The sequence below is a fragment of the Ammospiza caudacuta genome, chromosome 12 (genome assembly GCF_027887145.1).
Source record: "Ammospiza caudacuta isolate bAmmCau1 chromosome 12, bAmmCau1.pri, whole genome shotgun sequence".
In the NCBI taxonomy this organism is placed as follows: Eukaryota; Metazoa; Chordata; class Aves; order Passeriformes; family Passerellidae; genus Ammospiza; species Ammospiza caudacuta.
This window is the reverse complement of record NC_080604.1, coordinates 5,574,384-5,587,265: the sequence shown is the minus strand read 5'-3', so window position 1 is coordinate 5,587,265 and position 12,882 is coordinate 5,574,384. Positions and strand designations below refer to the sequence as shown.

General features: G+C 50.1%; 1 protein-coding gene across 2 annotated transcripts in view; it reads right to left on the bottom strand.

Annotated features, from left to right (window-relative positions):
* Positions 1-9,071, bottom strand: part of RNF123 (ring finger protein 123) — a 45,228-nt gene extending 36,157 nt beyond the window's left edge. For both annotated transcript variants that reach the window (XM_058813218.1, XM_058813219.1), the window contains exons 1-10: positions 8,885-9,071; positions 7,824-7,908; positions 5,756-5,835; positions 4,917-5,014; positions 3,703-3,757; positions 3,300-3,385; positions 2,480-2,566; positions 1,951-2,018; positions 988-1,113; positions 171-285 (exon numbers count right to left, since the gene is read on the bottom strand). In XM_058813218.1, the coding sequence (XP_058669201.1) occupies positions 171-285; positions 988-1,113; positions 1,951-2,018; positions 2,480-2,566; positions 3,300-3,385; positions 3,703-3,757; positions 4,917-5,014; positions 5,756-5,835; positions 7,824-7,908; positions 8,885-8,966 (882 nt within the window). In that variant the 5' untranslated portion in view covers positions 8,967-9,071. The remainder of the gene's footprint in view (positions 1-170; positions 286-987; positions 1,114-1,950; positions 2,019-2,479; positions 2,567-3,299; positions 3,386-3,702; positions 3,758-4,916; positions 5,015-5,755; positions 5,836-7,823; positions 7,909-8,884) is intronic.
* Between the last annotated feature and the right edge of the window lie 3,811 nt (positions 9,072-12,882).

Sequence of the window (12,882 nt, the reverse complement as noted above, 5' to 3'; positions counted from 1 at the left end):
ATCAGGAGGGCCATTTTGCAAGCCAGAGAGCTCCAGGGACAGGCAGGCCCCATGCAAGCATTCAGACTCTCAGGTGCATGGAAACATCTGAGCTGGCAGCACGTGCAGGGAGAGCAGAACCCCCTTTCCCAGCATGATGCCCTCAGATGCACCCCCTGATGCCAGCCTACCGTCACATCTATTCCAATATGGATCACATTCTTCAGGTAGCCCAGCAGCTTCCGAGCCTTCAGCAGGTCTGCCACAGGAGGATCCTGCAGGGGCCGGTAACCTTCCACTGGATAAGTAGGGAGTGTTAAGGGAAAATGCAATCTGATCCTTTTGGGACTCCTTTTGTCTGTGCAAGGAAAAGACTCTGTCTGCTTTATTTTGTACCCAGTCCCAGTTCAAACCTTCTATATGGATGATAAGCCACAAGCTCTCATCTCCACTTCCTCCATGCTGCAAGCAGAAAGTCTTTCACTTCTTCTTGGTGTGAAATACTTTTTTCATCAGAAAGACCAACTAGAGCTCCCACTACAGCCATCAACAGGCACAGCCAGGACTGCTCTGACAGGAGCTCCAGGCTTCAGCATTCTCACAGCAACAGGCAACACTAATACCATGTCAGAAGTCCCATATGGCTGGGAGGTAAAAGAGATGAGTGACCAAATGGCTCAGCAGCACATCAGCATTAGGGTTTCCAATACTGCTGAGCGAGAATTTTGCAGGATCTGAGTGTCTGGGAGCAGGCATCTCCCAGTTGTAGAGCAGCTGCTGTCTCAGAGCTGAAAGCAACTCTCATTTCAGAAACTTGTGTTTGTGTCCTGTAGTTCTGCTTCAGCTAAGGAGGCATTTGGCTCTTCTCTCCCTGACTCAGCTCTGCACACAAGTGCTGACAGCAGAAAGTGAACTGCAGTCAGGTGTGTATATTCTACAGCCTCCAAAGATGGTCTCAGGACAGGCTCTTCCCCCTTCAGAGCTCCTCTCCCCACACCTAAAGGATATCGGAGCGGACGGCTTCCGAAGTTAAAAGCCACAGACTCTTTGAAGGAGAGGCTGATGGCAGGGAAATAGGCCATCCCAGCACCCCTTGTGATGTTATCAAAGGCAGTTCCCAGAGATATGCCATTCCTGAAAGAAGGAAAACACACAAGGTTTTAGTCACAGCAGGAGGGGTGTGAGGTCAGCTGGGCAACACAGATATCAGCTTGCCAACACGGACACACCCATCAGTCATGCCTCCTGTCATTCCTAACCTGGCACACATGCAAATGTCACAGCTCTGCTGAGTGACAGCCACAGGAAGCACAGGGCCACTCCCATTTTCATACCAGCATGGGAAGGCACTGGGGTCTACACAACATGCAGAGCCCACTCAGCTTCAAGGGCAACCCAAATCTGTGAGATAACTAAAGCAGCAGGACATTTTAAAGCATATGATTTTTTGGCCTCATCTATTTGATGCTGGTGGCAATCAAGGATAATGCTTTCAATCTACTCCTCCATAAAAGATGACACCAACCATCTAACAGTTTTTTAACTGCAACTGACATGCTGCAGGCCAGGGCTAGAGAACAATTCTCATTGTGCATGGGAGCTGGAAACTGGAGATTTATCAACCTTTTCACAGCTCCTTGTGAATTTAGGACAGGCAAGGTCTTACACTGGCTACAAAAGCAATCAATTAAAGCCAAGTGTGGCATTAAACATCACAAGAGATGCCCTTCCCTCTAAAATCCTGGCAAACTTTACAAAGATTTTGTAGCTTGAACATCTTCCTGCCAAATGTTTTCAACTAAACTGAACTGGGACCCAACACCCTATTCAGATGGTTTCTGAACACAAGACAGAGAAACAAAGGCCACAACTACCAAGGAACATAAAGGGGAGAGAGCAGAAATAGGGCTCAGCAACCTTTTTATTACACACAGACATAAACAAAGCAGGGAATGGGACAAAGATGCTTACAAGCAGAAAGCAATGGTGCCCTCATCAAGGTCTATCAGACAGCTGACGATGTCTCCTGCTGCCCAGGACTGCAAGAGAGGGAGAGAAGAGGTTAAACATATATTTCCAGGGTTTTCCCTCATCACAAGAAAGACTGCAACCCAACCAACCCCTTGTGATTCAGGGTTAAAGAAGAGAGAGTTCCTTCTCCCAGCAGCTCACATCATTTTCAGACACTTCTAAAGCCCAGTTGGGATCTTTTTCCCCTCTGGCAGTAGGAATGTACATTTATCCCAACAATGCACCAGCTCTGATGTACTACAGGGAACCAGAGCCTCCCAGGGACCAACAGCAGCACTGTGCTGGCAATCAGTCTGCTGGGGCTGCTAAACAAAGCCAGCACATCCAGCACCCCTAAAATGCAGACAAGTGCTGGCACACAGCCTGAGGCAGGGAGAAAGGCTTGAGGGCACTTCACAAGGCCCAGCAGACAGAGTGAGCAGAAGGAGTCACCTGCTTTGTGCTCCATCCCTGGGGCACAGCTACTCACTTTGCCATAGTTTGTGGTAGTCACGTTCCACTTGCGCACCCTGTTCCCATCGTAGGCATAGGAATCTGGCGTGTCCCCAACACCCTCCTGCAGCAAAGCATCAAAGAGAACACTCAGAGCAGGCACAGAGGATTCCTCTCACTGCAAGAGAACCTTTAAGGGGGAGACCAGTAGACAGGGAGAGCAGCTGACAGCACACATGCTCTGCCTGGGAAAAATCCTCACTCTAGGAATGAATCCAGTGGCCTGTGATCTTTGGTTCAGAGAAATGCACCACTCCCTACTTATTTTTGGGTCAGAAGAAGAGTACTGGCATCTGACACTTCTCATTTCTATCAAAGCAGCCCCCTGGGATGCCCATCACTTCCCCTCTCACATACTGCAGAGTGACAAGTTAGTGAAATTCTGCAGCTGACACCTCTTTCCAACACCAAACATCCCACCCAGATGAAACAAATCTCACCCTCCCCTGGGCAAAAGGAGCCCTGTAGCAGCAGCTGCTGAAGCCCATCCCAAAGGACAGGCTGCCAGCACTGCAGACACACACTTTCTGGGGAAGTTACCAGCTGAAAGTCAATATCTAGCAGTTCTACGTGCAACAAGACCACACCAACATACCCAGCACAGACTTTCCCACTGAGCACCCCTCTGTGGACACAGACCAGAGAGTCTCGTAAAGACTCTTAAAATAGCAAGCCTGGCATTTTGTGTGTGTGTGTGGCATTTCTGGTGTGAATGCCAGCAGGGCACAGCACCAATGCAATGCTCTACACTGACCAAAAAAGCAGAGAAGGAGAATTCTCCAGATTAGCTATACTACCTCCTGATTAAATCTGCAGTTGAGAGTACACCAGCCAATCTGCATGAGTCCCTGGGAGGAGATGAGCACCTCATAAATCCATTTCCCTGAAAGAAAAAGAGATGCCACAAGGTGAATTCTTGTCCCCTGGCTTGTTGTTGGAAAAGGTGAACCCGACATTGCTCCACAGAAATATATGTGGCACATAAAGGAGTTTCAGGACATCCCCAGGATTCCCCTTTATTCTGGCATCACACAATTCCCCATCCTTCTCATTCTTTGGAGAGGTTCAGTGAATGAACTGGGGAAGAGGGTGTTCGAGATCTGGAACATATTCAAGATTTCCTGAGCTCTACAGCTGTCTAACATCCCATACACCCCTCCCAGGGTCTTCTCTCAAAGCAGCACTGGTTTATCTCCTTACCTTTATACACACATGTTGTGGCCCTGATGGACCCAAAGTTACTGTGGCCAATCACCTGGACCAACAAACAAAAGATATTTTAATGTCAGGCAAAAAAAGAGGCTTGTGCAGTCCTTTCCATTCCCTCTGTCCCTGCCATGCCAAAGCAAAATGGAGAGCTATTCACAAGGACAGCATACGGACAAGAAGGGACATCCTCCCCACCCCAGCAGCTGTACTTGGAGCCAGCTGGCCCCAGGGAATCATTCAGGTCCTTCCCTGGGGCTCATCTGTACTTGATATACCCCAGTGAAGCACCCAGCATGGCAGCAGTACAAGGACAACATGGTGACAGACAGGTTCCCAGTGAATTGGCACAAAAGTGATTATGATATGGGAAAGATAAATGAATGCTGGACAAGTTAGAACAAAACTGTAGATTCCAGGTGTCCAGACCAAAGGCCAGGGCAGGCAGGTAACATGGTGCCTAGGAACTGAGCTGTGTTAAATCCTGACTCTTGCTATCTTGGGACAGACCACGAAGAGGAAATGAAAGCAGGAACAAGGAATTCACAGGCAAGTCAGTCCAATCCATTCTGTGGGTCAATTCTAGCTACAGCCAAAGTAACCCACAGCAAGTGATTAAAGGGAAATGGGAGACCAGGGCAGCCTGATTTGTTAGAGGCTAAAAAGCAGGCATAGATTAAGGGGAAATCAGCTCAAGAGCAGGGGATGTGCTTGCTCATGAAGGGGTGAAAGGAGTGCAGAAATTACTGAAGTAGGAAAGAGTTAAATTCCAGTGGATGCTTTCAGCTGACTTTTTGCAAGGGGAACATCAGCCAAGGAGCAAGCAGGTAATTAGTGGAAACAAAGGAGAAAGGAAAACCTCAGCTTCAGCCTCTTTCTCCCCTTTCAAGAAGACCAGAAGGAAGGAAGAGGCAGCCTGCTGGAGGGAGGGACAGGAAAGCTGGCTGCTTATCCAAGGGAGCCCCTGGCCAGGGCAGTCCTTTCACATCCTCACAGCCCCACTCAAACCTTGCTGACACTGAGTGGCACTGCCAGACTTTCTCCCAGGAGAGCTCATTTCCTGCAGGATCCTGCACCTTCCAGGCAAACTCCATTTACACACCCTACAAAGCCACTGACAGGGATCTACTACAAAGAACAAACCAACAAACCCCGAGTGCTTTTAGTCCCACAAAATTATTTTCTGCTGTGTCCAGCAACACACTCACCCCAAGTAAGTCATCATCGACCAGCAGGAGCCCCTCAAAGCCGCTGGTGTGGTCCAAAACCACAGTGGAGGGACCGAGCCGGCCCTCTGCCACCTGATCTGAAACAAGAGTTGCAGAAAACCTGTTGGGGAGAACTGTGCAGGGTTGAACAGCTCACCCACTGGGTACCTCTAGCCAGACTGCAACAGCACCTGGATTCTGCTGCAGGCGAGGAAGATTTAAAAGGAAGTCTTCACAGCAACTCAGCTATGCAGCATTCAGGACACATTAAGTTTTCCACATCACCTGAAAATTTTACTTTGACAAAATTCGAAGGCTAAACTCAGTGCCAAATATTTGGCCAACATGTCACACTTTGATTGAAGCCAGCAAGAAAAATTTGGCTTTCTAGGAGGGGAGCAAGGCTGTATCTTGCCACATCCTGATTCACTCAGAGAAACGATGGTAGTAAGAGCACAGGGTACAGCCTGAGGCCCAAAGTGAATACCTGCAGTGGAGACCAGCATGCAGGAATTGTCAACAAGCCTCTGCACCTTTCACTGATGATAGCACTGCACACTCCTGGGCAAAGCAATGGCTCTGCATATCATTATCAGTAAAATATCCCCAAAACTGCTTTTCCAGACATTTTAGCCTGGAAATCTGCCTCCATCTGCAAACAAACCTTTTGCAAGGCTGGCTGATGAGCCTCTCACAGGCAGGATTTAAAAGCACAACAAATTAAGAGCACAGGAAGGCACAACAGCACTCACTCAGAAATGCCTATCATGATACAACTTGTCCTTCCCAATGAAGCAGCAAAGGCAAGAAGCACAAATTGGACAGGCAGTATCTCCTACCTCTGCTGTCTTCAGAGCCATTCTCCTCTGCCAGCAATCTCTCAAGGTGCTCCTGCAGGTTCTGGAAAGTCAGGTGCTTCCTAGGGAATAAACACACAGCAGCTCTTACAAAAAACTTCAATATTTCAAGAGTTGCAGCCCAGACCAGTGTCCTATGCTGAGACATGAGCCAGGAAGTTCTGTCATTGATCTGTTTCAAGTCATGAATCTAAGGAATTTGTTGCCCATTGTGTTGAGACAAGAATGAAGGAAGGACCAAACACAGCACAAACAAGCCAAGTAGTTAACAAAGAATCTTACAGTCTTCAGTCTGCTCAGGAGTGTATTATGGCAATAAGAAACTGTGGTACAAGGCAGCAAGAAACCAGCTGTGCTACCAATAACTATGGACACGACTTTGCTGCAATCACCATCATACAAACGTGGCCTAAGTCAGGATTTGTTTTTTCCCCAAAGTATTTTGCAATACAAAAGAAGAGAGAGGATCACAGCAGCAGCTGTAGCAGTTCAGACAAAGGTCAGGCTAGTCCAGCATCCTCTCTCTGTGAAAACAGCTAAAAGCATTTTGTTTTCATACTGAAAATTCTCTCATGCATCCCCTTTGGGCCACTGTTCTAGAGAACTTACTGCCTTTCCTTGGTTCTCTCCTTTCAAGGATAGTTCACTTAGCTAATCCTTGCACAAGATTCTCCTTTTACTGTGAGAACCACTAGTTGCTCCTATCCCTGCTTCCCACTTCCAAAGCCATCTGGGAAACTTTTCACTTCTCCAGGATTAGGGATTTCCCTCTCACCCTAATGGTGAGAGCCTTATGAAAGCCTGATGGGTGTGAAAGATGCACAGAAGTGAAATCAAAGAATCAGCTTTGGTTGGCACGAGAAGGGTGGCTTCAGCAAAGCTGCTTAATCAGCACTGGCATGAAGGAGGAGTTGTGGAAGGAGAGTGGAAGAGCATGAGGCAGGCAGAGAGATGTCTGCAGTGAGCTCCTCTATAAAGAATTCAGGCCTCTGAAGGCAAGATGTCATACCATAAAAGTTGCTCTCTTATGGCAAATGTTATTTCCAAGACCTCTTTGACTGCTACTGGGCTTTCTACCAAGTAGCCACGTCCAGGGAAGAAGGGTGGAAGGCAGGAAAAAAGAGAAGCCAGTCCAACAAACTATCAGTTCTGTGCATTCAAGTCATTAATCACCAGACAAAGAAATCAGAAATATTGAAAACCAAAATGCTCAGGCAGATGGAGTGTTCCAAGGCTTTCTGGCAGGAGAGCTCGTGGTAAAGTAACATGACCCACTTTGCCTCCCCCGCACCATCACCCCGGCTCACCAAGAGCCAGAGGGCCAAGAACTATTTATAGCAGCTCTGAGCTCACGTTGGAGCTGGCAGTCCTAAGTATAGCCTTGGAATGTGACCCCAGCCATGCTGCAGCACTGCCAGCCAGCAGGAGCACAGGCCTGCCTCACTCTGCCACACTCCTACCTGCCCTGAACCTGCCTGACTTGCCTCTGGCAAAAGAGATGCAAGAGGAATTCTTTTCATCCAACACTACAGGTTTCTGGGATTAAAAGGTGGAGGAGAACTGAAAATAAATAGGAAAAAAGCAGTCACTAAACAGGAATTTTGTGTTTCTCTTCCTTTGGTGACTCCTAATTAAAGTACCAGCAGTTTCACAGCCTGGAAAATGTATGGAATTGCATGGGTCAGTAACAGTCTTGCCTTTAGGTTACAGGGCACTATTTTTAATTCCTGCACCTGACACATGTGAATTTTGCACTTCCTTACAAGCAAAGGGGGAACAGGAACAACCACGTGAATGCCCACTTATTTCAAAACTATTGCCTAGTGTGCTGGTATATGGGATTTTTCATGCAAAAAAGAATCCTTCCTCACAAGCCCTGCAGTTTGAAAAAGCTATTAAAAGAGCAGACCTCAGAGTTGTTTCTGTAACATGGAGCTGCTGTGTTTTTAACAAAGATCACTGTGTGGCACTAGAAGATCTTTCCTTTCACACAGTGCTGTTTATCTGGAGGTGGCATCACTGGCCACCTGGGCAGTGAGAAGTCTGATACCTGTAAGCAGCTGCAGGCTGGTTCCCATCAGCACTGGTAAAGACTCGGTGCAGGTAATCATTCAGCAGCCTGCTGTTCACAATCCCTTGGGAGAAACAGAAAGGAAATAAGCTTACAGAGTCTGGGGGAAACTCAAACATGAATTTCATGTACAAGCAAGAAACTGGTAACTATGGGTAAATTATGTTCATGTTTGCTGATCAACACAACGAAAAATGCAGCTTCAAGCAGTCATTTATCACCTTACTGTCCTCACTAGCAGAGCCAGAGTCCAGCATTATTGAGTGCATCTCCCCAAAAAAGACTCTTTCCAATTTGAGCTGCTCTGCCATAGCAACTGGGAGCCTATAATTGCTCCACACAGGTGGAAGTGCATCTTCAGGAATCCTGCTGTGCTAAAGTAACTCCAAAAGCTGAAAGCAGGGATCCAATTTCATTAAAAAAAAACCTAAAACCTAACACCACTGCAATTCCTGGTGTCCTATTCATACCCAGGATGTCTCTTAACCACATAAAAGATGCTGAGATGGAAAGGCTGCAGGAGGAGCTCACCTCATGTAACCCAGAACCCTCTTTAATGATGTGTGCCTCACCTTCACTAAACAATCCTTAGTGTCACACTGATGCAGCATTCCTTGTTTCTGAGTGCAACAGTGCCCTCAAATGCCAGGTTTGTGGTCTCATAAGCACACTTGTGCTGGATTGGTGACGCCAAGAAAAAAAACAGACTGCCTGGCAGGTAGAAGAATTTCCCAGAAAAGGATTCCTTTGAGAATTTGACATCCTGGAAGGGGAGCTCCCTAAATCAGACGGCAGGCAGGCAACAAAACATTCCCCAGCTTTATGAGGCAGGGCTGTGTGCTGAAGAAAAGGCTCTGTGACCTGAGTTTCTGGAGTCATTAGTACTACAGGAATGTCCCATCCAAAATCTCATCTCACTTTGAGGATTTACTCCGTTTCAGACCCCTACACCTCACACTACCAAGGTAACTGCAGCAAGGCAAGGGATGCTCCTGGATCCACAGTGCTCCTGTTCCCACAGGGCATGTACAGGACCCTACCTGTGACCTTGGACTTCTCTGGCTCAGTGCTCAGCCTGTAATTCTTCCTTGAGAAAGCAGTCCCAGCACCTCTCGATGTCATTCTTCACAGGCACCGCTTCCAGAGCAGACATAAGATGGGCAGACGCCTAGAACAAACCCTTCTGGGGAGGATGCTGCCTTTATACTTCTCCCTTTCTTGGAGGCTGGTTTACCTGAATTAAACAACAGGGATAAGCCAAAAAATAGCCACAGTCCTTGCATGTCCCAATGACATTACACAAGAGCCCCAAAACAACTACCTGTCGACCCTGCTCTCAGTCCCACTGCTGTCCAACAGCTCAAAATCTTCCCAATGCAGATGAACCATGAAGCCACACTCCAGGCAGCCACACAAACCCCACTCCAAAGAAAGACACAGGCACAACCAAGCCGGAAACACAGGCAACCTTCACACCAAGCCTGGGCCAGAAGCACTGGGCCAGCACAGGGCCAAACCACCCCACTGCCAAACACTGCTGAGAGTGGGAACTGCACTGCTGCTTGTGTCCTGACAAACACTTCTGCCTTTCCCTCCTGCTCTGTACTCTTTAGGACAGCAACATAAGCCTGGTTAATCTTCTGTTTAGCAGGTGTTTAGATTATTCCACTACTCAAAACAAAGAGAAAGGAAAAAGGAATGAGACAAATGCAGATGGACTGGGCTACAATAGAATATCACTGACTACAAAGTGAAAGGCCCAGAGACACGGCGACAAAAGCAGACACAGGTAATATACAATAGTTTTTACAAGTGAAAATCTACCATGAGACTACAGATTCAGGAACCTTCTAGAATCACTAGAATGCTATCAGAGCTGACATGTGCCAGGACAAAAAGAATACATTCAAGTGGCTAGTTCCATCCAGCTATACCCCTTTCCTGCTTCCAACTGCCCCAATAGCCAACCCTCACTGGAAGACTCTCCCTGGACATCCATCTGTCAAAGCACTTTATGACACACAGAGCAATAGGAAGATGCAACAGGAGCAAAGACTGCAGGAATGAAATGCTTGTTGGCAATCTCATGCAGAGCAGAAACTAAGGTGAACCCAAGAAAAGGAGTGCCAAGTGCCACAAGTGCCACACCAACACAAAATCACATTGGCTTCAGCTAGACTTGGGAAAGGGTTGCCTAAAACCCCTTTCCTCAGGACCACCCCAGCACTCAGCAGTGGAGCAACACTGCCTGGCCTCCCTCCTGCAGCACTGCTGAGCAAAATAGCGGGAACAAAGCAAAGACCAGCCTGGATCAAAGGCCCTGAATGATGCGTCAGGAACTCAAAACAAGAGATAAAACAATAATGAGAAACTCATAGTTTACTACCAAAGCAGAGCAGACAGCACAGTGTGTACTATCCTAAAAGTATTCGACACATGACATGACTTCACCTCTGTCAGAACAAGTTAAAAACACCCGAGGGCAGTCAGGAGTGCCCACGGCTCTCCTAAAGTCAGCCACTCTGGTAAGCCTGAATGCCCAAGGCAGAGCACGAAGCCCCTCCACACTGGCACCACATGGGATGCAGTGCTGGCACTGCTGCAGTGCCAGGGTGTTTGCACAGCTGGAGCAGATGTTGCTTTCAACAGGTCTGGGAAAGCAGGGGGACACACATCTGCCCCATGTGCGATTCACAGAAGCAAAGACGCCCTGCTCTGAGCCTGGCCCCGGGCTGAACTCCCTTCTCTGGGCAAGAGCAAGCAGCTGCCAGCAGCAGGGCAGAACACACAGCACAGGAGCAGCCAGAGCTGAAGTGGAGGCGACTGGCGGCAGACGAGGAGGCCGAGAAGCCAGGCCGGCCAACACAACTTTGTGTGGCAGCCGCCGGCCGAGCCCTGGGACTCGCAGCAGGCAAAGGGAAACAGCAGAGCCCGGCGCGGATCACAGAACTGCCCTGCCCTCATCCCAGCCGTGGGTCCCCGTGGCACCCCAACCTGCGGGCACCCCAGCCCACAAGCACCGGGCAGCACTGCCGTGCTCACACCCAGCAGCCTGCCCCAAAGCCGGACTCCCCCCGCAGCCAGCGGCGCCCCGTAACCCAGAGCCAGCCCTAGAGCGGGCGGCACTGCCGGCAGCCACAGACACCCCCAAACCCGGAAGGGCTCTCCGTGCCCACGAACACCCCAAAGCCGAGAACCCCCTACACCTGCCTACGAGCCGTGAGGCGCGGCGGCCACCCCCCGATCGGGCGCCTCCCGCACAGCCGGACGCCACTCCCCGAGCCGGCCGCGGCCCGAGTCCCCCGCGGCCCCGGGGGAGCCCCCGCGCTGCCGGCACCGGGCCCCGCGGCCGCCGCACTCACCGCCGGCCCGGCCGCGCCGCCGCCGCCGCCGCTACGGCGACCCGCGAGGGCCATGGCGGGCGGGCGGGACGCGTTGCCGGGAGACGGGCGGGACTCTCTCCGCGCTCGGGCAGGGCCGGGCCGCGGTGCCCTGCCCCGGGGAAGGACCGGCGGCAGAGCCCTCCCGGTGCTTGTGTGAACTTCTCCGGAGGAAACCGAGCAGGGTTGGGGCCGCCGAGACGCGAAGCTCTCGGCACGGAGGTGGCAAGCGGCTAAGGCCAGTCCGCACGAGGGAGGCCCGGGCCGGCGCTGCCCACGCCCAGGGACATAACGACCCTGTGGGCCAGAGCCGCACCTGCCCTCGGAGAGAGAGCAGGAGGAGGGAGCCCACACATGAACGTGGGTGCTTTATTGTGCCTGTGGAGCGGGATCAGTGTACTGGGGGACGGTCCACAGCAGGTCCTGTGACGGTGTCCCGGCTGGCTGTGGGGATTCTGGGTCCAGCATTGCAAATGGGAGCAGTCTTGGATCCACAAGGGCCCAGGGAGCATCTGGACTGGAGCGTCTGACACTTTCAAGATAGAAACATAGGGTCACAGAATGATTTGAGTTGTAAAGAATCTGAAAAATAATCTAATTCCACCTCCCTGCCATGGGCAGGGACACCTCCCACGAGACCAGGCTGCTCCAAACCCCATTCAGTCTGGCCTTGAACACTTCCAGGGATGGAGCAGTCACAGCTTCTCTGGGCAAATTGTGCCAGGGCCCCCACAGCTCGCTAGTACCCAGCTCCAGCAGCCCCAGCACCACCAGCCAGCAACCATCAGGGTCCTCTTGTGTCTCCCCAGATCCAGAAAATGCCAGACTTTGCTCCAGCACCCCTGGGCCCGTGTGGATCCAAGGCTGCTCCGGCCTGCAGCGTTGGGCCAGAATCCCCACAGGCAGCCCAGATGCCACTGCAGGACCTGCCATGCACCGTGCCCCAGTTCTGGCCCTGACCCCACTTCACCAGCACAATAAAATGCACTGGAGGCTCTCTCAGGCCTGACAAAAGTATCTGGCTATAGGACCACTGGGAACAAAATGCTCTTTGTCCTGAAGTTTGACCTTGTGCGGCTTCTCCTTGCTATTAAACCCAGGCGTCTCACAGGAGACTCATTGAAATGTAAAGGTTTCTGCCTGAGAAACAATAACTTGGCAGTCTTTCACTCTCCTGAGGTATGGGGAAATCACAACACCACACAATTCAGTCACTTTTTCCATCTTTACACCAGACCCTGGGGCACAGTGGAGATGTAGACTTGCTGAACTTCTGGAATGCAACAGAATTTCTCCACTTTTGTCAATGTTTACTTGTGTGCAAATATGACAACAATCTACTTGATACAGTACTTGAACTCACATACAACCTTCAGGTCAGGTACGGGAAACAATCCACAATTCACACATGCATTTGGTTATAGCATTGGTGGAGCTCAAGAAATAGCCTTTTCCTAGAAACCACCTTGGGAAAGCTCTTGAACTTGGCAAGTCTTCCTTCTAGTCACAAGTCTGGACCTACCCAAGACTCTGGCATACACTGCACTGTTATCTAAGACATGGTCAAGAAACTGTCCTGGCTCTTCAACTAGACCCAAACAGACTGAAGAATTTACCTGAAATGAACAAGGGATTCTGTGTGGAAGAGGCCTGTGCCA